This window comes from Vombatus ursinus, unplaced genomic scaffold (genome assembly GCF_900497805.2).
Source record: "Vombatus ursinus unplaced genomic scaffold, bare-nosed wombat genome assembly UNPS02014832.1, whole genome shotgun sequence".
Classification (NCBI taxonomy): domain Eukaryota; kingdom Metazoa; phylum Chordata; class Mammalia; order Diprotodontia; family Vombatidae; genus Vombatus; species Vombatus ursinus.
Genome location: NW_020954610.1, coordinates 25,564,669 through 25,590,186, shown reverse-complemented (window position 1 = coordinate 25,590,186; position 25,518 = coordinate 25,564,669). Strand labels below are relative to the sequence as shown.

At 34.6% G+C, this 25,518-nt stretch overlaps 1 protein-coding gene across 7 annotated transcripts in view; it reads right to left on the bottom strand.

Annotated features, from left to right (window-relative positions):
* Positions 1-1,559: 1,559 nt before the first annotated feature.
* Positions 1,560-25,518, bottom strand: part of C9orf72 (C9orf72-SMCR8 complex subunit) — a 46,633-nt gene continuing 22,674 nt past the window's right edge. For 6 of the 7 annotated variants that reach the window (XM_027839601.1, XM_027839603.1, XM_027839606.1 and 3 more), the window contains exons 3-11: positions 23,752-23,811; positions 22,580-22,675; positions 21,588-21,652; positions 20,972-21,044; positions 18,265-18,381; positions 15,870-16,105; positions 13,899-13,956; positions 3,988-4,097; positions 1,560-3,892 (exon numbers count right to left, since the gene is read on the bottom strand). In XM_027839601.1, coding sequence (XP_027695402.1) covers positions 3,706-3,892; positions 3,988-4,097; positions 13,899-13,956; positions 15,870-16,105; positions 18,265-18,381; positions 20,972-21,044; positions 21,588-21,652; positions 22,580-22,675; positions 23,752-23,811 — 1,002 coding nt within the window. In that variant the 3' untranslated portion in view covers positions 1,560-3,705. Of the gene's footprint in view, positions 3,893-3,987; positions 4,098-13,898; positions 13,957-15,869; positions 16,106-18,264; positions 18,382-20,971; positions 21,045-21,583; positions 21,653-22,579; positions 22,676-23,751; positions 23,812-25,518 lie in introns of those variants that run through there. The other variant, XM_027839608.1, reaches the window with a different exon arrangement.

The following is a 25,518-nucleotide window of genomic DNA, read 5'->3' as shown; positions in this document are numbered from 1 at the left end:
CACTAGTGCTTGCTTCTCCCTAAATTTTTCCTTACCTGCTCTTTCATACTGACTCCTACTACTTGGATTTGATCACAAGTATGTTCTTGATATAGAATTCTACTATATGGTTATTCTCATCTAATGCAATTTATCCTTATCTAGTTTTAGTTGTTTTCATGTTTTTTTTTTCTATTAGATTATAAGCTCCTTGAGGACAGAGACTTTTTTTTGTTTATATCCCTAGCACTTAGCACAGTTCCTGACATACAGAAGGCACTTAATAAATGCTTGATTACTTGTTTTATTATCTATGTTTTATGCATAGGTACTAGAGGCCATTTTACAAACTCCCTTCTTGTTTATCATTATCTGTGAATTACTGGCCTTTGCATCTTTTTCTTATGGCACACCCTCTCCCTCTAGGCTATTTGGCTTAGTAGATAAATGTAGCCAGTCTTCTCTTTTCTTCGTTTATAGTTTGAAGCCCAATTGATCAGATTCACAAATGTCCAGGAAAATATATTTTCATTGGCCCTCACTTGGTAGATTCCATCCCTGGCCAAGGGCCCATCATCCCAGTATTTTAAAAGAAATAGTGGTACAGAAAGATAAATTCTTCTCTGGCACCATCTCAATCAGCTGTTCACATTCCAAATATGTGATCTCTTCTGAACCCTTTCAATTCATTAAATAGATGAAATAAACGCAAATACTTTCTGTACCTCCTAAAGTTTTCTTCTCCAGGATCCCATAATCACTAGCAATGCTTTCTGGGTTCCTTTCAGTGGTATCTTTTGTTTCTACATAAATCATCATCAGTGGTGGGTATAGTTTGTCTGCAACTTTGCTCTTTCTACCTTACAGGGTTATTGTGAAAAGAAATAACATATGAAAGCATTTTATGAAGTGGAAAGTCTTATACAAATATAAAGCACATAAAAAGGTGTTCTAGTAATTTTTAGTAGCTTGTATAAGAAGTCTGGTACAAATTGTAGGTAGCTAAAACATTAGCAAAAGAATATTTATTGAGCAAAAATAAAAATAAGTTACAATAATCTTATCAATGATATAGCTATTTTTTAAGTTTTAGATAACTTCCTAACAATGGAACTGTATATAAAAAAAGAAACCAATTTCAGGACCCCAGACAGAATTCTGACAGAATTTTCCTTTTAGAGAATGCTGACAAATACGTGGAGAGAAGACTACACTGTGTAGCCAGAGGTTCACAGGTTCAGAGCTAGAAGGAGATTTAAGGAATCTTATAAAGCAGTTTGCACCAGGCAGTGCACTCAGTTAACATATTGGAGATGAATGCTATGTAAAACTTAATAAAAATTTATATGACCATTAAACTAATAGTGCCTCAGTAAAACTAGGAAACTGGGGGTTGTTGGAGGCAAAGAAATTGGTTTTGGATGACCTTAAAATATAATGTTTCCTTTTAAGAAACAACAAGAAGCTAATTAAAAGGTTAGCATAGATGGTCTACACTGGATACTTGAACTACAGGCTCAATCAGCTTTCCAGTGACCTAAGTACTGATATGCCTAGAACAAATGATTGTCAGACAAAAATAATTTCAAAGACATTTTATTCAAAATTCTCCTGCCTGGAAAAACAAGATATACGACATAGAATCTGCACATGCTCTAATAACTTATTTCACTGTACATTATATATTCTATACAGACAACCCAGCATTTGAACAACAATCCAGCATTTAAATTAAGAATCAAGGCTTTGAGTGAGCTATGGGACACTGTAGTTTGTAGTGTCTATTGATTATTCAAAGCTCTGAGCTATAGTGCATTATGTATTTAAATCAATGTTCTGCCTGAAAATCAAGATTCTCATAGCTGTTATTTGTGGTGAGAAAAAGCTGCTAACCTTAAAACAAGATGAATCTTTTTGGGTATAATGTTCTTGGAAAGGAAAGTCTACATAAACATTATCCTTTTATTTCTTTTCTAAATATTAATTCTTTTCACTATTTCTAGTACAATTTAAAATGGAAAGATTTTCTTGGGCACTGGCACAGTGTTCATGCCAACAATATTCTTCTGAATATAAAAACATGTTAATTGTATATCTAACAGTAGGGTCCAAAATATGAAGGGAATCAAACAATATCCAAATTCTGTCAAAGTAGTACCTATTCTTTAGGATGAAGATATCCTGAATATGTAGAATGTGGAAAGCATTCCCAATTAGGTATGATGAACTTAAATGTGGCATAAGATTATCCTTTCCAGTATATGCAATTTAAAAATGTATACTTTATCTCCTTTTCAATTAAATTTTTCCACTTTTTAAACTGGAAAAATGGTCTCAAAAGGAAAAACAATTACTTTATGAGGCAAGGGAATCTCCCACAATGCCCTTTAAGAAAAATTACAATAAAGGGCTTTCTAAGAATAATAATTAAAGTATTATTGGAGATCCAAACAGCAATACAATTGTGCATGATGACACCTTTGGGCTCTGGGATAACAATAAAGGCAAAGAAAATGGTAGCACCACAAAGCTAATATTTCAATGACTCTAATATAAATCATAAACTGGCAAAATCCCAAGTCCTCTAAAGCAATTCTATCATCCATTTAAAGTTGTTAGTCAGAATGCTTCTTACAAAAAAAGAAAACTCAACCACTCTAAAAAAAAAATGGAACAGCAAAAAATACTTCTTGCTTTTCCCCATTTGATCCAGAAAAAATACAAAACTCTTATGAATTTGGCTTCAAAAGTATAAGCAGGTAGAAAGAAACAGCTCTTAGTGATCAAAAAGGTTTCTACTAATGCATTTTGACACAACTTTTTACAATTTCAGAGCTACAGTGATTGCAAAATCAGATCAATATAAGCATATACAAAGGGAAAATTAAATTATTTTTTGAACATTTTATATTCTCCCTCAAACTTTCAAGGAGGAAAAGACATAAATGTTTTTAGTCTGGCTCTTAACAAAGAAAAATGCTTTATTGAAAAAGTTCATAAGAGCAATTTAAATGTAAATTTCAAATACCCATATTTTGTTCATAGTTCAATTAGCCTGGACAACAGAATGAGAAATATAGGGTAGTCCACTACAATCAGGGAGTCTGAATGTTATTTGGTGTTTCAATAAAGTTTAAGGACTAAGTTTTAAAGTAGCATCTAACCATCATATAGTTTTAATAATTGCTTGATCAGTATTTTTATTTCTAAAGTTTAAATTATGTTCACCTTTCCCTTTTGTTCTATAAATGATTCTGGTAAACTGCTTGGATTTTCAAATAGTTGATCTACAGAATACAAAGTATTATAGCAACCTAACACCCCTATCCCCCCGAAAAATAATTTGGAAAACAATTAAAGAACTTCTCAAAAGTTAACACAAAACCTTCTGAGATGAATTTAAATCAAATATTTGTAAGGTTCTGAAGATAGCAGCTATGGTCAAATTTATGTATCACCCTAACATTAAAGAATATTTACTGTAATTGTAAACAAAAGGCTATTCCAAAAAAAAGTGCACGTCAAAAAGGTACCCATTTGTAATGATATACCTGATAAAGTAATTATAAAATACTTTATCTCATAAAGACTGTAGTATCATAATTTTCAGCTCAAAGCAGAGTAGAGCTTTGGAAGCATGACCAAAACAATGATGTTTTTCATAACACTAATTTTCTCTGAGCAGCACTCACTAGTATGATGAAATATACTTAAAAGGTTACACTTTTAAAATGTCATTAGCACATCCCGTTCTTGCACACTAGTGTAGAAAGGTCTTCCAAAGATAAACGAGTGTAGGCCTGGTTTGATTTTCTCAGCTAAAGCCATTATTATGTTAAGATCGCCCTCTGCTGTTAAATCGAGATCTGTCTTCAAGTTTCGGAGAGATTTAAATGGCTTTTTTCCCTTCTGCCTGAAAATTATAAGGAAAAATCCAGTTACATTATAGAAAATGCTCACCTGAAAAAAGTGTAAATTTATCCTCATTCTACCAGAAGTTTTACTTACGTATCATCCTCTATGTATTTTATTAGCGTTAAGGCTTTTCTATGAAGGACAAGTAGAAACTGTGCAAGAAAAGTACTTCTCAGAGACAAACCAGGTTTCAAATGAAAGACCTATAGGAAAAACAATGGAATTTTATGAGTGAACAAAGTTACTCTAAAAACTGCCACTTTCATATTTGTTTCTTCCAGAATTCTTTCCATAAATCCATTTCCACCACTTAGTGTGGCCCCATTATTCTTTTGCAGTGACTATGATGGAGTAGTAGTAGAGAAGGTCATAAAAACATTTTTTTGACCATTTATAAGCATTAACTTTAGAACTGGTACTTTAAGCATGAGATCTTTGTCTAAGGACCAACAAATTTATATACTGAAACTAAAACACATCAATATTGACATTCTCATTCTAAAACAGAAAGGCAAAATGCAGTTGCAGATAAATGGATGACAGCTCACACACTCTATGGAGAGGCAAAGAAGTTGGGGGAGCTGGTTTTATTGTGTTCTCAGAGTCAACAAGAAAGACCACTTCAGGGGACATTTGATCAGCTTTTCTTACAGTGCTTATGATAAGCATAAAAAAAATAACACGAAGATAACTGCAGTGTGTTAACCTTTGTTGTAGAGGATGAAGATATAAAAAAAAAATTTCTAATAACTAGTTGGTCAAAATATTAGCAAAAAATGACAGCAACTTATCATGAGAATAATACACTATGACCAAGTAGGATTTATACGAGGAATTCAGGGCTGGTTCAATATTAGGAAAACTATCAGCATAATTGATCATATCAACAAGAAAACTAACAAATCATATGATTATCTCAACAGATGCAGAAAAAGCTTTTGACAAAATACAACACCTATTCCTATTAAAAACACTAGAGTATAGGAATAAATGGAGCCTTCCTTCAAATGGTAAGTATCATCTACCTAAGACCATCAGCAAGCATTATATGTAATGGGGATAAGCTAGAAGCATTTCCAATAATATCAGGGGTGAAACAAGGATGCCCATTATCACCACTGTTATTGAATATGGTACTAGAAACGTCAGCCTAGGGAATAAGAGAAAAGAGAGAAATTGAAGGAATTACAATAGGCAAAGAAGAAACAAAGCTGTCACTCTTTGCGGATAATATGATGATATATTTAGAGAAACCTAGAAAATTAAGTAAAAAAACTACTTGAAATAATAAACAACTTTAGCAAAGTTGCAACTCAATATAGGTTATACATGTGCAGTTATGCAAAACGCTTTCATAGCAGACATGCTGTGAAAAACTAATTCTATTTCCCTTAATCCTATCCTGCCCATTTATTCTATTCTTTTTGACCCTGTCCTTCCTCAGAAGTATTTGCTTCTGATTACCCCCTTTCCCAATCTGCCCTCCTCTCTATCATCCCCCTTCTCTCTTGTCCCCTTCCCCCCCCCTATTTTCCTGTAGGGTAAGACAGATTTCCATACCCAATTGAGTGTGTATCTTATTCCCTTCTTAAGTCAAATCCTATCGGAATAAGATTCACTCATTCCTTCTCACCTTCCTCCTTTTCCCCTCCACTGTAAGAGTCTTTTCTGTTCTTTTTTGTGAGATAATTTACCCCATTTTACCTCTGCCTTTCTCCTTTGTCCTAGTATAATCCTCTCTCACCCTTGAATTTTATTCTCCAGATATGATCCTTTCATCTTCAACTCACCCTGTGTCCTCTATCTATCTATCTATACATACATACATATAATTTTTTCCCTCCAACTACCCTAATACTGACAAAGGTCTCATGAGTTACAAATATTATCTTTTCATGCAGGAATGTAAACAGTTCAACCTTAACGAGTCTCTTATGATTTCTCTTTCCTGTTTACCTCCTCATGTTCCACTTGAGTCTTGTATTTGAAAGTCAAATTTTCTATTCAGCTCTGGTTTTTTCATCAAGAATGCTCGAAAGTCCTCTATTTCACTGAATTACCATTTTTTCCCCTGAAGGATTACACTCAGCTTTGCTGGGTAGGTGATTCTTGGTTGTAATCCTATCTCCTTCGCCCTCCAGAATATTATACTCCATGCCCTGCAATCCTTTAACTTAGAAGCTGTTAAATCTAGTGTTATCTTGATTGTGTTTCCACAATACTTGAATTGTTTCTTTCTGGCAGTTTGTAATATTTTCTCCTTGACCTGGGAACTCTGGAATTTGGCTACAATATTCCTAGGAGTCTTTCTCTGGGGATCTCTTTCAAGAGGAGATTGGTGGATTCTTTCAATTTCTATTTTGCCCTCTGGTTCTAAAATATCAGGGCAGTTTTCCTTGATAATTTCTTGAAAGATGATGTCTAGGCTCTTTTTTTGATCATGGCTTTCAGATAGTCCAATAATTATTAAATTCTCTCTCCTGGATCTATTTTCCAGGTCAGTTGTTTTTCCAATGAGATATTTCACATTGTTTTCTAATTTTTCAATCTTTTGGATTTGTTTTACAGTATCTTGATTTCTCATGAAGTCACTAGCTTCCAATTGCTCTATTCTAATTTTTAAGGAAGTATTTTTTTCAGTAAGCTTTTGGACTTCCTTTTCCATTTGTCCAGTTTTGCTTTTTAGGGCATTATTCTCCTCATTGGCTTTTTGGACCTCTTTTGCCATTTGGGTTAGGCTATTTTTTTAAGGTGTTATTTTCTTCAGTATTTTTTTGGGTCTCCTTTAGCAAGTTGTTGACTTGTTTTTCATGATTTTCTTGCAAAACTCTTAGTTTTTCCTCTACTTCTCTTACTTGCTTCTCAAAATTCCTTTTGAGCTCTTCCAAGGCCTGGGACTGATTCATATTTTTCTTGGAGGCTTTGGATGTAGGAGTTTTGACTTTGTTGTCTTCTTCTGGTTGTATGTTTTGATCTTCTTTGTCACCAAAGTAAGATAATATAGTATGACTCTTTTTGCACTGCTTACTCATGATCCCGGTCAATTACTTGAGTTTTAAACTCTTTGTTAAGGTAAGAGTCTGCTTCCAATTGAAGAACGAACTGTCCTGAGCTTCCGGGGTTTGTACAGCTGTTTTCAGAGATACTTCTAGGGACCTGTAAATTTTCAGTTCTTCCCAGGTGGTATGATAAGGGGCGAGGTGTTTTCTCTCCACCGCCACAACAAGCTCCACCACGCCAGAACTTCTCCTCACCTCAGGACCGCCCCTCAAAACTGTGACCCAGATCCAAGCACGGGCAAAGCAAGAGATTCCTGCCTCAGCCCTGGCAAAGAGATCCCTGCAACCCCCCCGATCAGTCACTCAATTGCCCCTCAGTCTGTGGGCCAGAAGCTCAGGAGGCAGCCGCTGCCCCAGGGGCACGCTCGGGACTTGTGGCTGAGACCTACCCCCTCTCTCTCACTGCAGAAACAGACTTTTCTCACTGACCTTCTAAGTTGTCTTTGGTGTTTGTGGGTTGAGAAGTCTGGAAACCACCACAGCTGCCTGTGATTCAGCCCTCTGAGGCCTCCTTCAGGTTTGCTGTGGCCTGTGTGCCCACGCCAAATTGCGCTCCTCTCCCAGCATTTCTAATATACCTTTCCGATCAACCATCCAGGTTATCTTGGGCTGTAAATTTGTTTCACTCTGTCTTTTTGTGGGTTCTGCTGCTTTAGAATTTGTTTAAAGCCATTTTTTTACAGGTATTTGGAGGGGTTTGGGGGAGAGCTCAAGCAAGTCACTGCTTTCACTCTACCATCTTGGTTCCACCCACCCAGCATTTCTATATATTACTAAGAAACCCCAACAGCAAGTGACAGAAAGAGAAATTCCATTTAAAATTACTGTAGATATTATAAAACATTTGAGAGCTTACCTGCCAAAACAACCCAGGAACTATATGAACACAATTACAAAACACTTCACACAAATAAAGTCAGATCTAAATAACTGGAAAAACATTAGTTACTCGTGGATAGGCTGAGCAAATATAATAAAAGAGATAATTCTACCTAAATTAATTTACTTATTCAATGCCATACCAAACTACCCAAAAATTATTTTGTAGAGCTAGAAAAAATAGTAACAAAATTCATCTGGAAGAACAAAACGTCTAGAATATTGAGGGAATTAATGAAAAGCAATGCAAGGGAAGGTGGCCTAGCCATACCATATCTTAAATTGTATTTAAGATCTTAAATTGTTTTATTAATTGTATTAGCAGCAATCATCAAAACTACTTGGTACTGGTTAAGAAATAGCGTGGTAGATCAATGGAATAGGTTAGGTACACAAGACACAGTAGTAAATGATTATAGTAATCTGTTTGATAAACTGAAAGACTCCAGCTTCTGGGATAAGAACTCACTATTTAGGGGCAGCTAGGTGGCGCAGTGGATAGAGCACTGGCCCTGAAGTCAGAGGTATCTGAGTTCAAATCCGGCCTCAGACCAAACACTTGACACTTACTAGCTGTGTGACCCTGGGCAAGTCACTTAACCCCAACTGCCTAAAAAAAAAAAACAAAAAACTCACTATTTAACAAAAACTGCTGGGAAAACTGGAAAACAGTACGGCAGAAACTAGGCATAGACCAACATCTTACACCGTATACCAAAATAAAGTCAAAATGGGTAAACAATTCAGATATAAAGGCAATACTACAAGCAAACTGGGAGAGCAAGGAATAGTTTATCTGTCAGATTTATGGAGAATGGAAGAATTTATGACCAAACGAGAGAGAGAGAGAAAATGAATAACTTTGATTACATTAAATTTAAAAGGTTTTGTACAAACAAAGCCACTGCAACCAAGATTAGGAGGGAAGCAGAAAACTGGGAGAGAAGTTTTACAACCAGTGTCTCTGACAAAGGCCTCATTTCTAAAATATATAGAGAACTGAGTCAAATTTATAAGAATACAAGTCATTCCCCAATTGACAATTAGTCAAAGGATATGAACAGGAGTTTTTAGATGAAGACATTAGGGCTATCTATAGTCATATGAAAAACTGCTCTAAATCACTATTGGGTAGAGAAATGCAAACCAAAACAACTCTGGGGTACCACATCACACTTATCAGATTGGCTAACATGACAAAACAGGAAAATGATAAATGCTGGAGAAGATGTGGAAAAACTGAAACACTAATGCATTGTTGGTAGAATTGTGAACTGATCCAGCCATTCTATAGAGCAATTTGGAACTATGTACCAAGGGCTATAAAACTGTGCATAGGCTTTGACCCAGCAATACTACTTCTAGAGCTGTATCCCAAAGAGATCATAAAAATGGGAAAAGGACATGTACAAAAATATTTATAGCACCTCTTTTTGTGGTGGCAAAGAATTAGAAATTGAGGGGATGCCCATCAGCTGGGGAATGGCTGAACAAGCTGTAGTATATGAATGTAATGGAATACTATTTTGCTGTAAGAAATGATGAGCAGGCAGACTTCAGAAAAACCTGGAAAGACTTATATGATCTGATGCTGAGTGAAGTGAGCAGAACCAGAATATTGTACACAGGAACAGCCACAGTGTGTGATGACTAACTTTGATAGACTTATCTTTTCTTAGCAATGCAAAGATCTAAGACAACTCCAAAAGACTCATGATGGAAAATGCTGTCCACATCCAGAAAAAGAACTATGGAGTCTGAATGCAGATCAAAGTATATTATTTGTTTTCTCTCTCTTTTTTGTTTCTTCTTTCTCGGTTTCTCCCATTGGTTCTAATTCTTCTTTACAACATGACTAATGTGAAAATAAGTTTAACATGACTGTATATGTTGAGCCTATATCAATTTACATGCTGTCTTGGGGTAGAGGAGAGGAGATATGGGCAGAAAATTTGGAACTCAAAAAAAAAAAAAAAGAAAAAGAACTATGTGGTTTTTAAGATAACCAACTTTTATACCTTGTGACTTTGATATGAAAGCAGGTACAAAAGATCACAGAAAACATTGGAAAATACCACTCGGGTTAGAAAACCATAGAAGCCAAAAAGGATTATAGACTTATTCAGGAAACTTAAGCCCAAGTAACATCAATACTTTCATCCAGAGAGTGATATAAAGCATAGATGTATCAAGTCCTGGATGGAAATATGATCCAATGGAAAAAGCGCTGACTTTGGATTCAGAAGATGTGGCGTTTAAATTTTGTCTTAATACTTACTATCTGTGTGACCCTAGGTAAGTCACTTAACCTCAGTAGGCCTCAGTTTCGTCATCTGTAAAATAAGAGAAATGTACTAGTTGGCTTCTGAGGTCCCTTCCTCCCTTCCAGTTCTATATCTGTGATCCTAAGAACATCACAAAAAATTAAACTATTATCTTAGGTAAGAAATTACTGGTTATTGACTTGGGAGTTATCAGAATCAGTTTTCTGTGAGCAGACTTGTCTGAGCAAAGATAAAAATCAATATCAGATTAGAATGAGAAAGATAAGATGATATTGGGTACAACTGCAACAGCCTTCGCCTGACCTTCATATTTAAATGAACTACTGATGATGAAAAATGTAAAAAGAGATTGTGTCTGATTGTCACCATTCATTGCAGAAATGTAATTGACTATAAAGCAGTCACCAAAAGGAGCAAGTCAAAAGGAACCTAGAAATCCCTATTATTCCTGGTCTTGTCAATTTTAGGTAATTGGTGATTATTAAAGAAGCTACTTTAGTTACAGTAATGGGCTTTACAAAAAAATCTACTAATAGTTTAGATGTGGTAAGGAAAGTTACTAAAATCATATTCTACTATAACCAACAGACATTATTTATTGCCTAAAGTCAATGGCAAAATCACTAATAATTACCTCACCAAACACTTCCAATATTTTGATGGATGTGTATCTCATTAATATATGTACTCCTCCAAAGCACAGAAAGAAATTCAACCTAGTGTGACTTTGTATCATAGGGAGTTTACATAATATCTTGACACTATATGGCTACCAATGGATCATGACAACTGTTTGTTGCATATTCTTTGTTTTTGCTACATAACTGTCACCTCTTTTTTCTTGGCATTAGTCTGTCACTGGAAGATGATATACTTTACACCGCTTTTCTTACACAATTTCTCATTTGGAATATGTTATAGTCTATGCTCATAGTACCTCTACACTGACCTTTGGGAGAAAGATCCTCAATTTTTATTCTCTGAGACTTATATTACATGACTTATAAAAAGATGAGAGAAGCTTGAACGTCATTAGAAACACTACACATTTCGCTAAGGTACTTCAGCATGATCTCCTCTTCTTTGTCTCCATTGCTCATCAGCAGTATATGTATGCTCATCTGCAGTGTATGTATGAAAGTAATCCATGGATTGGACAGCCATGTAGTCTCCAAGCCTTTTTTTTTTTTTTTTTTTGCTAGGCAATGGGGTAAAGTGACTTGCAGCTAGTGTCAAGTGTCTGAGGCTGGATTTGAACTCAGGTCCTCCTGACTCCAGGGCTGGTGCTCTATCCACTGCGCCACCGAGCTGTTCCCAAACCTTTTTGTTTTTTAAAGTATATATCCCTATCAATAAAAAAAGTTTGTGCATGTACTCTATGTATTTTCTTATTCATAAATTATATACATGTACTATTGTATAAAGTACAATGGATCCAAAAGGGCCTCTTATATTCAAGATTTCTTGAATGATATAATAGCAGAAACAAGGCAATAGGCAAAGAGACATTCTTGCGAAATATACCCTCATAATGCCAAGGACATGGAAATGTCGAACATAGAGTCCAAATGGAAGAGGAAGGAGCTCCTGTGGATAACTAGATCCTCCAGATAGCTCTGATTTACATATGACACTGGGCTTACACTGTGCAAACCCTTTAAATGAGATCAGTAATCACTGGAGAGTTAGGCCTAACTATTCACTTGGGAAAAGAAGAGTACAAAAAGGATCAAATGGATTGGGACAAAAGTCATCAACTCTATTGTTCATTTACTCCCACATAATAAAGACAGACACAAGCTGGTATTTTAAATAAAATACCAAATAATGTTCACAGCATAGAAGATTAGCAAATTAATGCCATGAGATTATGTTTATAATTCTGCTGAGATGATTATTTCTTGCTTTTTTGTCTTTTTTTCTCTCTAAAGCCACTACAGTTTATGAGTAAGTCAATAGGTATCTGAATGCCATAAATTTCTAAAGCTGTCAAAAGGACAACAAATAGACTATTTAAAATAACTCTGTAAACATTTTTATAATGATCTATTTTCTTATCAATGACAACTGATCTACAGTTGAATACCTCTGTTCCAATTTTGTGATATGAGGAAAGTGAAATGGTGCTGAAGATAATGAAATCAGGAAGAATGGCTGGACCAGACCAAGTATGCACCAAGGAAATGTACTGGAGGGGATGTAATCTTGAAAGCATTAAGTTAATAGTTTTAAAAGACCTTGCAGTAATGGGGCAGTTGGTGGCGCAGTGGATAGAGCACTGGCCCTGGAGTCAGAAGGACCTAGGTTCAAATCCGGCCTCAGACCAAACACCTGACACTTACTAGCTGTGTGACCTTGGGCAAGTCACTTAACCCCAACTGCCTAAAATTAAAAAAAACAAAAACAAAAAACCTTGCAGTGAAAGGAAAATATTAAAGAAACAGGAGAGTGGGAAGTGGTGAGAAGGACTATATTACTCAATCAACTTAATCAAAAGAACTTTAATAATTACCAACTGACATGCCTTTCTCATTTTGTGAGATTGGTCTACACACACACACACACACACACACACACACACACATATGTATATGTATGTATGTATATATAAGGAATCTTTGAAAATACAAAAGAGAACAGGCAGCTTTTAAAAAGTTTTCTATGATAGACTCTATCTTTTCAGTCAAACAACTGACTATGAGACTTCACTATGTTTGCTTGCTGATTCTGCCCCCAAAATTGATTTGACAGAGCAAAATAGATCCTTTAAAATTCTTCTCCAACAAAGTTTCTGATGCATACTATAATCAGACAAGATTCTTTTATCTTTCTTTGATCCCTAACACTTAGAACAATGCCTGGTATATAGTAGGTGCTTAGTAAGTGTTTGCTGAGTGATTCTCCCATCATCTCTTGCTTCTCTCTTTCTGTCTCTTTCCTCAATCTAATTCAAGCCCTCATGAACTCTTGCCTGGATTACTGTAATAGCCCTGATGGGTCCACTTGCCTCAAGTCTTTCCCTTCTCCAATCCATCCTCCAGAGAGCTGTGAAAGTGAATTTCCTAAAGCACAGATCTGACCAAGTCACTTGTCCGCTTGATAAACTCTAGGTGTTCCCTCTTACGTCTAGGGATAGAATTCAAAGGCATTTAAAACATTTACACTCTGACTCGAACCTTTTTTCCCTTTTTTATGTACTAAATGGTCTAGTTTAACTGGCCTTGATATTCTTCAAACAGAATACTTTTCTTCCATCTCATGCCTTCTCCCACTCCATTGTCTTATTATCTTTTTATTTTGTATATATTTATGTGTGTATATGTTATTTCTCCCCCAAATATGTAAGCTCCTTGAAGACAGGGACAATTTCATTTGTTATCTTTATATTCCCATAACCTATCACAATGCTTGGCCCAAAACAGGTGGTTTAACCAGGCAAAAATCTCTATTTTTTGGGGGGGGGATGGGGACTGGACGTACTTACATGTCTACTTAATTATTTCAATTGAATCAAAAGCCAGTAATTTTTAGCATTATAATCTATAGTTAGTGTGACTATAATTAAAATATATAGCAAAAGATGTGAGAACACCAGTTTTTTCATAATTACTGTATAGATTTTCCAGTAGTACTGAAGAAGAAAATCAGTTTGATGCTATTTAGAAAGAACAACATTAAAAATATGATTTCAGTTTGCAATGGATGATACAATGAAGATAATGGAAGCCTATATTAAATAAGAAAGTACTTTATTCCTGTTGATTTCCAATTCAACTATTACCTGATCCAGGAAGGCTTTTACTAGTGTGTCTCTGTGTAGGACATCTTGAAAAACATTCCTGGGAAGACAGCATAAAGACAGAATATAAATCAGACTGTTAAAAAATGGTAACGAAGAGAAATAGTTCATGGATGGTAGGAAGAGAAAAGAAATCTAGTTTTTAGGAACTTAACTTGAATTATAACTCTGGGACTTATTTCCCATAGAAACTTTCAGGTCAGTTCATTTTCTTCTTTATACTACAGTCAAGTCACTACTTGGATTACTATAACTTGTCTCTGAAAACAGAGACTATCCCTAAAATATAGGCAGTTAATTAAGATAATGATTGGTTCTAACAACCTATAAATAAATTTGCTCACATAAACTAATAACTCTTTATCATCAGGTTTGGGAAGGAAATAATGTGAAATAAGGAGTGCAAAGGAAGATTGACATGGTACTATATAGGACAGGGAACTGAGATTTCTTTAACATAACCTAACTTCAACTATCCCTATATTTCTGTGAGGGTATGTTTGGGGAGTATGATCAACTGATGTATATTATGAAAATTAGAGAGTAAAATATCCTCCACCTTGGCTTATACCAGGCTGAGAAATCAGGAAAATATTGTACTCTTTCTCAAAGAATTTATCAGAATCCATTTAGACTCAGCATTTAATAAAGAGTAAGAAACCAAAAGAAAAAGAAAAGTACTAACAGAATAGGAGTATAGATTAAAAGTCAGGGTGGCAGGGAGAAAAATAACATCAGCAGAGTAACAGGAGATTATGTCAGATTCACTGCAGTCTAGAAAATAAGAAAGGGGAGAGGTGAGAGGTTTGCAGAGATGTTGGCAGAAGAAAAGTGACTGAGTAGCAAAATTAGCACTTCTCAGGCTTGGCTGTATAGATCAATGGTTGACTAAGACACCAGTATTTTCATTTCTAAGACACTAGGTAGCACTAGATGAGCAAAATGTTGGGTGTCTTAAGGCAACCATGCTACTTTAGGGAAACTGCAAGAAGCACTGGAGCTAAAACAAAATAGGCTCTATTTGTCTGCTGGTCTCAATGAAAGCTGTACATGAGATAAGGGGTCAATGAGATGGTGATTAAGTTCTGCACTTTCTATGTCTACATCCTAGACATCAGTGTGCTATTTTGCCAGGTCAATCATAGTGACATGGAATAATACTGTTGCAGCTCTACACTTCTTGACATGAATAAATGGAGAAATCATTTTTCTGGATAAGTTTTCAGGTAATCTGGACTTGAATCTTCTTTCTTTCCATTGTTGCTGGTCTAGACAATTTAATCTGATGAAGAGTTGCATTCATAAAGAAAATGGTAACATCTGAAAGATTAAAAGATGAAAGCTATACTGTAATTCTCTTATTTTCAATGTTATTTAGATTTTCTCCATGATGATCATTATCATCTATTTTCATAGTCATCATTTTTCTACTTGGGAAAAAGATCCTCAACCTATAATTTTACAATCATGGATTTTCATTTCATTTAATTTAAAAGCCATATCTTATAATGGGAATGAGTAAAATGGTACATAAAAAATAATTCACTGTAAAATACAAAAAAAGAGCCTCAGTGCTACACTCATTTATTGCAATGTATTTTGCATTATGTCCAGAGTATATTATTGCATGCTTTCTTCTGGATAAAAATAGCCAGAATTCATTCCTTTTGTTTATTTACCAAGCTAATTAAATTAATATTAATACTACTGTCATTTTAAAGGGCTAATTTGAACCATTCAAGGGGAAAAAAAGACAACGATAACAGGAAAAACAGGTCCATTTAACTTAGAAAATGTTCCTTCAAACATCATTAATCATGTTCCTTTTCTTTTGAACGTATTATTTGAATTTTATGCATTTAGATGTTATTGGCAGCATTCTAGCACACAAGTTAATAATTAAGTTTGTGAAAATAGAGCAATATCAAGTATAATTTGGAATCTATTACATACAAATCAGGAGTGAAGCTTTCATCTGTATAGATAATCGTATCCTGAGCCACGTCTTCTTCTGAAGTGGCTCTCCAAAATGCAGTCAGCTCGGATCTCATGTAACGACGCTGGTTATAAATATGTTCATGACAGGGTGGCATCTGTTTCACTGTATTAACATCCACATCTATGTGTGTAGTGGGATATGGGGCATACATGACTTGTCGGAAGGGAAGCACAAAACTTCCTGTGGAATCCTGTCACAGTAAAAGATAAATTAAACTTACTATGAAAATTTTAGATAAATTTCCCATGCTTTCAGGTTTTTTCAGGATTGTGATTTTTCCCTGTTCTATAAAATACTCATAAATAAACATGATGACAAAACTTTCCAAACAGCTACCAAAAGAGCCTATTATACTTCTTTTTAGTTATGACTCCCATTTTTGAAAAATTATCTTTTTTTAAGATAACTCCAGGGGCAGCTAAGTGGCGCAGTGGATAGAGCACCAGCCCTGGAGTCAGGAGGACCTGAGTTCAAATCTGCTTCACACATGATACTCACTAGCTGTGTGACCCTGGGCAAGTCACTTAACCCTGACTGCCTTGCAAAACAAAACAAAACAAACAAAAAACAATAACAAAGATAACTCCAACCATGCTCTTTCCATATCAATTCCATCTATCATACCCCAAATCCTTAATATTTAACTTATTAATAGATGAGACTTTTTTTTTTCTTACATGAGGGAAACTGACACATAAAGAGGAAGGGCATTACGCTATGCCTCAGGAGGCCTAGGTGCACTGTGTAGGTGCCTGTGGAAAAGTCACTTCACCTCTCTAAGAGTAAGGTTTTGATCTGTAAACATCCATTCATTCATTTAGCAATTACTGAATTAATATACTAAACTAAGCACTGTGGGGGATAAAGATATTATTGGATCAGGGGATTCAAAGCAGAAGGAGTCTTATAATTCATTTGGACCAATCCCCTCATTTGACAGATAAAGAAATATAAGCCCTAAGAGTTTTAAGAGACTTCACCAAGATCAAATAACTAATAAGTAGGAGAAACAGAATTTATATCCAGGTTCTCTGTCTCCAAATGCAATGGTCTTTTCTTTATACCATGCTGCTTCTTATGCCCTATGGTCTGGTGGGAGGGTTAGCCTGTTTATGCAACTAACCATAATACAATAAGAAGGACAAAGTGAGGTATAAAATGTAGTGTGGGTGTGGGTGTGTTGTTAGATGGGATTGAGATCAGGGAAGAAACAGCAACTGATCCAACCTTGAAGAATGAACAGGAATTGGGCAGGCAGAGATACACAGGAAAGAGAATGGATCAAATGATTTTTGAGGTTTCTTCCAGCTCTACAAGTCCTATGATTTTATGATCAGGAGAGACTACTAAAGAAAAAGCATTAAATTCTTCAACTGATTACTTTCCAAATGCGTATGTATCCTTATATTTTGGCAAATTTGTACAAATCAAGTTGGTGGTTTTATTGTTCTCAAGGAGTAGTCACTCTTTAAATTCTGTCATTGTGAGTACCCAGTATGATGCTTCTAAAAGTTTCCATGTGGGATAGGTACAATGTTATATATGCACTTGTTTTTTATTCTTTCCCCCTTCCCTTTTTTTTTTTTCATTTTGCCTTGTTTGTATCCTCAGGAAAGCAATCCTAGGACAGAATAAAGGGCTCAGAACAATATACAAGTTGTTATTTTTTATCTTATTGATAATTTCACCATGGTAAAAAAGATTCCAAGCAATAAACAATGGCACTGCATCTTAGATTATTCTACTGTAATTAAGCATCGAAATAATTACTTAAAGTTTAGGTCTATGATCCTTTATTGTTCACTCCATCCTTGAAATGCAGAAAAAGAGAGAAGTGAAATAAATTTAAAAATACAAATAGAAATTAAAATTTATATAGTAAACAGCTTTTTTTCTGTTAATATTCAAGGCGGTATAAACTTAAAAATAGCAAAACTACTAAGTTTGCTCAAGAAAAAAAATGAAATGTTCCAATTTGAGCTGTGTAAATTAATGGAAATTTTCTCTCAAATCAAAGAAATAAAATGAATTTACTTTTATAGTGGTTTTTGCAAGCTGGATATAACAAAAACACTGAGTAGTTGTAAGTAGTTATATGCGGAGTACTGATAGTAGGGTAAGCATACTGTGGTGTTCCACTGACTGTACAATCAACATATCCCAGGAGATATACTTTAGGCTGGTAACAGTGGTTTTGTAGAGACTACATTCCCTAGAATACATTCCACAATGAAATATATATATGTATATATATTTATTTATATCCTAACACATAAAATAGTAAATATTTTCAGTGAGTTTCCAAAATAATTTGGGATTTCATTTTGTAGAAAAGGGCACAGGCTGTACCTTGAGAAGACCTTGTACAAATAACCCGGATTCATACTTGAATGAAGACTCATTCCTACAAAGTCTGGAGCACTTTCGTTCTGAAGGAGTCAGAAAAAGGCACAATGTCCTCACTATCTGTAAAACAAGAGGATTTCAACAGGAAAAAAATATAAATATAATAAAAAGGTTTACTAAAGAAAGAAATCCTGACTAGAGATTTAAGTTTTATTTACTGATAAATAAATCCAAAAAGAGTACTATGTTTCGAATACTTAAATCTACTTCCAGTTGCCTCACCTGCCATGGCAAATTTTTTCAGACAAAAATCAAATTTTCTAGAAATATATAGCAAAGCTAGGTACATTGAAAGATCACTTCTGAGATTTATGCAAGTAAAGTCCAACTAAAAGGACCACCAAAGGGCTATCCTGGTCCAATGCTTTTTGTAGTATTGAAATTTTGTTCTATCAAATATTGGTTGAAAAAAATAGGCCACCGGCTAGAATTTAGAAATTTTTGTTGTGAGAAACAGTTACTGGAGCATGTTTTAGGCAGTTGACAGGGAGGTATTATTTCTGCATGGCTTTAATAGCCATAAAAAATAATTCAATGGGTTATTTCATTCCATTATTTTCAAAATGTTTGAATTGACTAATATATTGGTTCATTAACTGGTACTATAGAGAGTTTTAATAGTTCCATTAACTTCCATTTCCACTGACTTGTTCAAGTCATGAAAGGATGTGAGAGCCCTTGTCATCTGGGTTTGTTTTGAGATTTTCTGGGAACACTCTTTTCGCATTTCTTTTGAGCAAGGAAAGGTTGTACTCTCAATGAAAATTTACAAAGGATTATGTTGAAACTTTCCTGATTCACCTTAACATAGTGCCTGGCACACAGCAAACACTTAATAAATGGCTGTTGACCAATCCCTGCTGGTGCATTCTCTCTCAGATTACCTTATACCTAATTACTTTCAACAGGCAATCATATAATACTACTTTGCATTTATTCTCTTTTTATGTATTCTGTACAGACTATTAGAATATAAGCTCCTTGTAGTAGTAATTCATTCACTGTATTTAAATCCCTGGTTCCTGTCACATCATAGGCCCTTTATACTTGATTGACTTGAAACTGTTCTTTATTTAAAGTTATCAGTGATCTTAATTAATTACCAGATCTCATATTCTATTCTCAATCTTTGGATCTTGACCCCTTGGCTACATTTGACAATGCTGGCTACCCTTTCCTCTTAGATGCTCTTTCTTCCCTGAATTTTCATGATTTTTTTCTCTTGGTTGGCCTCCTAGTCAAGGAAAAGGATGAAGATGGTACTGCTTTCTTGGTTTGACCACTCTTCAATATTTTTTGATGATTTATCATCCATACCATACCCCTTACTGCCTACGAGATTTTTTTGAGTTGGATGTCCTATATGCTCAACTTGTTTAAAGCAGAACTCATGATATTTTCTCCAACCCCTCTTGTGAACCTCCCTATTTCTGTTAAGAATACAAACATTCCTCTAGTCACCTAGGTTCTCAACAATGGCATATTATTGGTCTTCTTACTTTCTCTCATCTCACATATCCAATTAGTTGACAGTGACTACTGATTCTAAGGGCAAAATTTTTGTTCATCTTTATTGCCTCCTTTTAAAATTTATACTGAGTTGTATAATGTATAGAATTATCAGGGGTATATTTGTAAAAGAACTTTTTTTGGCTAAGAGTGTTACAATCAAAAAAGTCTAAAGATCAGTAGACTTAGAAACTGAAGATAACGTCATCCTTTTAAATGAACATAACAATGTGAAACGGTCTTTTTGAAAACAGAAGCACTACATTTTTTTCTGGGGATATTATATTATTCTCATTGCCGTGAATAGCATGGATGCTGAAATTATATTAAAACTGAATTCTTCAACTATGGATTATTCACTTTGCATATTACTTGCAAATATTTCTTATCTTGAATTGGTTTCTTTTTAGCCACCAATATATACTTTTAGACCACTTCTGCCATCAATCCATATATGAATCAGAATCTAAAATAATTTCAATATTAATTTTTAAAAAATAAGTAGGAAGATAAGTGCTACTAAAAAGGAAAACAATACATTTCCAAACCAAATATGAATACCTGAATTACTAATGTGATTTTCTTCTTCCATTATTACAAATAAGCAGCTCTGAAAATGATTAAACTAACAGGTCTGATCCTTTTGTTCACTTCATTAGAATAAGAGAGAATGAGGGCAATCATAACAGCAATGATGCTATTTACACTCCAATTCTCCTCGGAGAATGTACAGGATAGATTAATTTTGGGCTCAAAGAAGCAGAAAAAAGGATTAGATGGAAGTGGGAAAGAGTAAGGAGAGGATTAAAAAAAAAGAATTAGAATGAGAGAAAGAGGAATGCAATAGGAAGGTGAGGAAATGTAAATGGATAAAGTAGAAGAAAGTATGGTAAAATGTCTAAATCTTAATTCCATTTATGTAATTTACACAGTCAACTAAAGATGATTTTCATGAAATATCAAACTGCAAATGGAAATGACTTCTCACTTTTTGTCATGGTACATGATAACAATTTGGTCAGACACTTGTGGTTTCCAAATGCTTTAGCAGCATATTAATTCCTATCTTTAAATTACTGTATGCAATATACTGACAATATTAAAGACTCTAATACAGGGTACTGAATGTAAAGTCACTTACCTTATTCACTTTATCTGCACTGCTACCTACTACTATAGAACAGCCGCAGGTCTGCAGGTGGGAACTGATGGCACTGTAAGTTAAATGAAGATTTACTATCTAAATAAGACAATTTTACACACTGAAAATCAAACAAAAAGCAAACCATAAAAATTATTTAATAGTAAAACCTTTAAATCATGATAAAACCCAAAGCTATAGTGTAAAATCCTGTAACTACTGCTGAGATAATCTCATGTCCACTTTTGCCATTATATGGACTTAAAATTTCTGAAATTTATGTGGATGGTGATTTAATTGGAAGATTATTAATTTATATATGATGATACAACAAAGAAAGGGGCCATAGAAGGTATTGACACAACTATTAAATTGAGAGCCAGGCCTTAGAAATCTTACTTAATGCTTTTGTACCTCAGTTTCTTCTACCAAACTGTGAATAATCAAAAGACATAAGCATCAAATAAAGATACACAGAAAATAAATGCCTGTAAACCACTTTCAGAGAAATAAGGGTGGTTTTTCCATCCTATTTTTTCCATCACCAAGATCTATATAGCTTGACATCATATACTAAAAACTAGTTGTCTTTTATGAAATGGAACAAAATTCTTACTTGAGAAGGAAACCTTCATGGCAACTATCCCCAATGTCATCATCATTTAGTACTGTATCACTTATCTAAAGTGCAAAGAAAACAAATTAGCCAGGTTAGAACACAGTATGGAAAGAATTTTTTTGCCCCTAAGATTTTAATCCAACATTTAGTAGATTACATAGTACCTAAGTACTTGAAAAATGCATGCTGATTAAGTTTTGTGGCATGAAGGTTTAAAAGAACATACTGTTGTCATTGCTTTGAATCAAAGAAAGCCACGAAATAATCATTGCTACGTTTAATAGTAAATCAGAAGCATGTTTGTGAAAGCTGGTCATGCAGGTTAGATGAAGTTCCATAAACATAGCTGACTCTGAGTTCTTAACCACATCCAAAGAAAGACAGTCTGACAGCCCTTAAAACTCAGAGTTAGATCAACAACAGTAACAATGGGAGTTCCCACACTGTCCTGTTTGGCTTCTTAGTGGTACTGCATTCTAACCAACCGAAGATTCTGAATTACCACTCTTTAAAAGCTTAAGAGATACTCTGAAATTTGAGAACAAAAATCTTCTAAATAAGAAGATTCAGATAAAAATTATCTGCACAGATTTAAACTGAAAAGTGCTTAATGCAGACTCTCAACAATAATCAAAGTGGCTGACTTATCGTGATGACTAAAGGACACTATAAATATCCGTATATGTATCATAAAGTCCGTAAGTGAACTCTAACATAATATCTGAATTGTATACTATCATTATAAAAACAAGTACTACATTATTAGAACTTTTGTGTTCCCAGAAAGTATATGAGTGGTAAAGTTAATATAGCTAATATGATACAAAAATGATTAATTTACATCGGTCAATTTAATTGCTAGAGACTTTTTTCCTTACAAAGATACTGCTTTATGTTAATAGTTTATCATTGGTATTTATTAATTAAAAGGTTTGCTAAATATGAAAAGGTACCACTGCTTTGACTTCACAATACAAATATGAACTTACATCTATTTCCTCAGGAACACTGTGTGATTTCATAGATGAAAGGAGTTCCATTACAAGAATAACCTCTCCAGTGAGCATTGGAATAATGCTCTGACCCTATACAATAAAGTAAAATGAGGTCAAAAAAAGACATGCAAAACAGGAAGATCTTGGTAATGAAACTATAACAATGAAAGCAAGGGATAAATGAGGTTTCTAGGATGGTGAGATGGCAGGAATACAAAAACCAATGCTTTCATTTGGTAGAAATGCTTGATAACATTAAAAAGAGTCAAATAAAACAAGTTTCCCACTCAAGGTTTTTAAAGGTTTATGTGCTAATCGAAGATATTTTAATTTTTCCAGAAAGTCTTTTCTAGTTACTAAATTTGTCACATACTGCCAACTATGGCTTATCATACACTGCCAAACGTCATTATGTGAACTGCCTGGTTTAAAATTAATATTTCTAATTTATTACTTGAGATATAAAAAATTAATTAAAAGGACATCTACTGCTTTCCACATTTTATAGCTAGGAAAGCTAAAAGACAGCATAATCTGTAAATCTTTTTATCAGTAATTTCAAATAGTGCAGCCTAGACTCATACCAGGACCCTTACGACTGCTAATAAAATATTCTTTCTACAAACAAAAGGAAGCTTACACATAATCATATGAATTTTAAGAATAAAGAAATTATCCTCTGTCTCAAGATAACATTTCTCATTAGTACAGGTCAAAGCTAGAGTTTTCAAACATGCTTCCTCTTGAACCAAAGGGAAACATTTATCTTTTACCATGTCTCAGACATTTAATGTAAATGGTCTCAGCGTGGGGATTTGGGCCCTGACATTGAACAAATTATCTAAAACTTACCCTACAGAAAAAGAAGAATAAAGGTGACAAAGTGTTCACCTGTAGTTGATATTATTCCCACACTGATTGTCCCACCACTCCCCACTCTTGATTTGTGTCTTAGATTCTACTTTATGGGTAAAATGATTGAATAGATTCCTTTAGTTTTGTAGAAACTGCTTAATTTTTTCCCCACAAAGGTTCTTTTATGATTCCTGGAAGCTCACTAATTCCATTTGTTATTAATTAGGTCAACCAAAAGAACCACCAGACCCCCCCCCCCCAAAAAACCTCTTTAATACACTAGCATTTGATGGCATATACATTCTTCTTACCTGATCTTCCATTCTTTCTGTTCCTTCTAATACAATCTTCTGGACATTCTCCTGCCTCTCCTGGGCAAAAAATGTGCTTAATTTAGAGCAGTGTTAGTATTTACATATTCATATAAACAAAGGTCAATTGGTAAGATATTTTAGGTGAAATTTCACTTCATAAATTCTCGAGACTGATATAAATGATTTCCCTTTTCTGGGCACAAATGGGAGGTATAAGGGACTATGCTAAGAACTATTATGGTCCCACAGATAAGGAAAGAACAAAACAAAAGTATGCTTTACTTTCTGGTTAAAAACAAACAAACAATAAAAAAACCAGGTCACTTTAGCAAAAATATTAAGCTAAACTTTAATTATTCATAAAATAGTGACTTATACTTTCCTAAATGAACAAGATAAAAGTTAGATCTAACAGATATAGCTGAATAGTGAAAACCAACTCTTATTAAGAAAAACAAAACAAAACAAAAACAAACAAACATGTTTTCCTTTGTCATCTAGCAAAAGATTTAATAAAACTGTAAGGAACTTCACAAAGTAAAAATATAAACTCCTATCACCTCCTATCCCCCACTGAGTTCCCAATCCTCTACTTGTAGTGAGGGAATTGGCATACTCCTTGCTCTCTGCTGCTATTTCTAGACTCTCTCCTCTATCATCATAATTCAGCACTCTCTCCTCCCCTTTTGGGTCTACACTATTCAATTCATTGTCTAACAGAAGTATAAGGGATTAAGAAAAGGTGGCAAGAATACATCAAAGAACTATATAAGAAATATCTTAACATCACTGATAACCATGTAGTGTGGTTACTGATCTACAGTCATATATCTTGGAGAACAAAGTCAAGTGAGTCTTAGGAAGCATTGCTAACAATAAAGATAGTGGAGGTGATGGAATTCCAGCTGAGCTATTTAAAATTCTAAATGATGATGTTATTAAAATTTTGTATTCAATATGCCAGCAATTTTGGAAAACTCAACAGTGACCACTGGATTGGGAAAGATCAATTTGTGTCCCAATCCTAAAGAAGAGCAATGCCAAGAAGTGTTCAAATAACCAAACAATTGTACTCATTTCACATGCCAGCAAGGTTACACTTAAGATTCTACAAGTTAGGCTTCAGCAATACCGAGAATTTACCAGAAGAGCAGGCTGATTTTCAAAGAGGCAGAGGAACCAGAGACCAATTGACAACATTCGTTGGATTATGGAGAAAGCAAGAGAGTTTCAGAAAAATATCTACTTCTGCTTCACTGACTACACTAAAGACTTTGTGTGAATCACAACAAAATGTGGAAAGTTTTCAAAGAGATAGGAGTACCAGATCATCTTGTTTGTCTCCTAAGGAACCTGTATGCAGGCCAAGACGCCAGTCAGAACCAAACATGGAACAACTGATTGGATTAGGACTGGAAAAGGAGTAGGACAAAGCTATATATTGTCACCTTATCTAATTAACTTTTTTGCAGAATACATCAAGTGAAATGGAAGGCTAGTTGAATCAAAAGCTGTAATTAAAGTTAACATGACAGAAAAGGAAAATGATAAATGTTAAAAAGAATTATGGAAAAATTGGGACACTAAGATGCTGTCGGTGGAGTTGTGAACTGATCCAACCATTCTGGAGAGCAATTTGGAACTATGCCCAAGAGCTATAAAACTGTGCATACCCTTCAATCCATCAATGCCACTAGGAGGTTTGTAGCCCAAAGAGATCACAAAAAAGGGAAAAGGACCTATGTGTACAAAAATACGTATAAC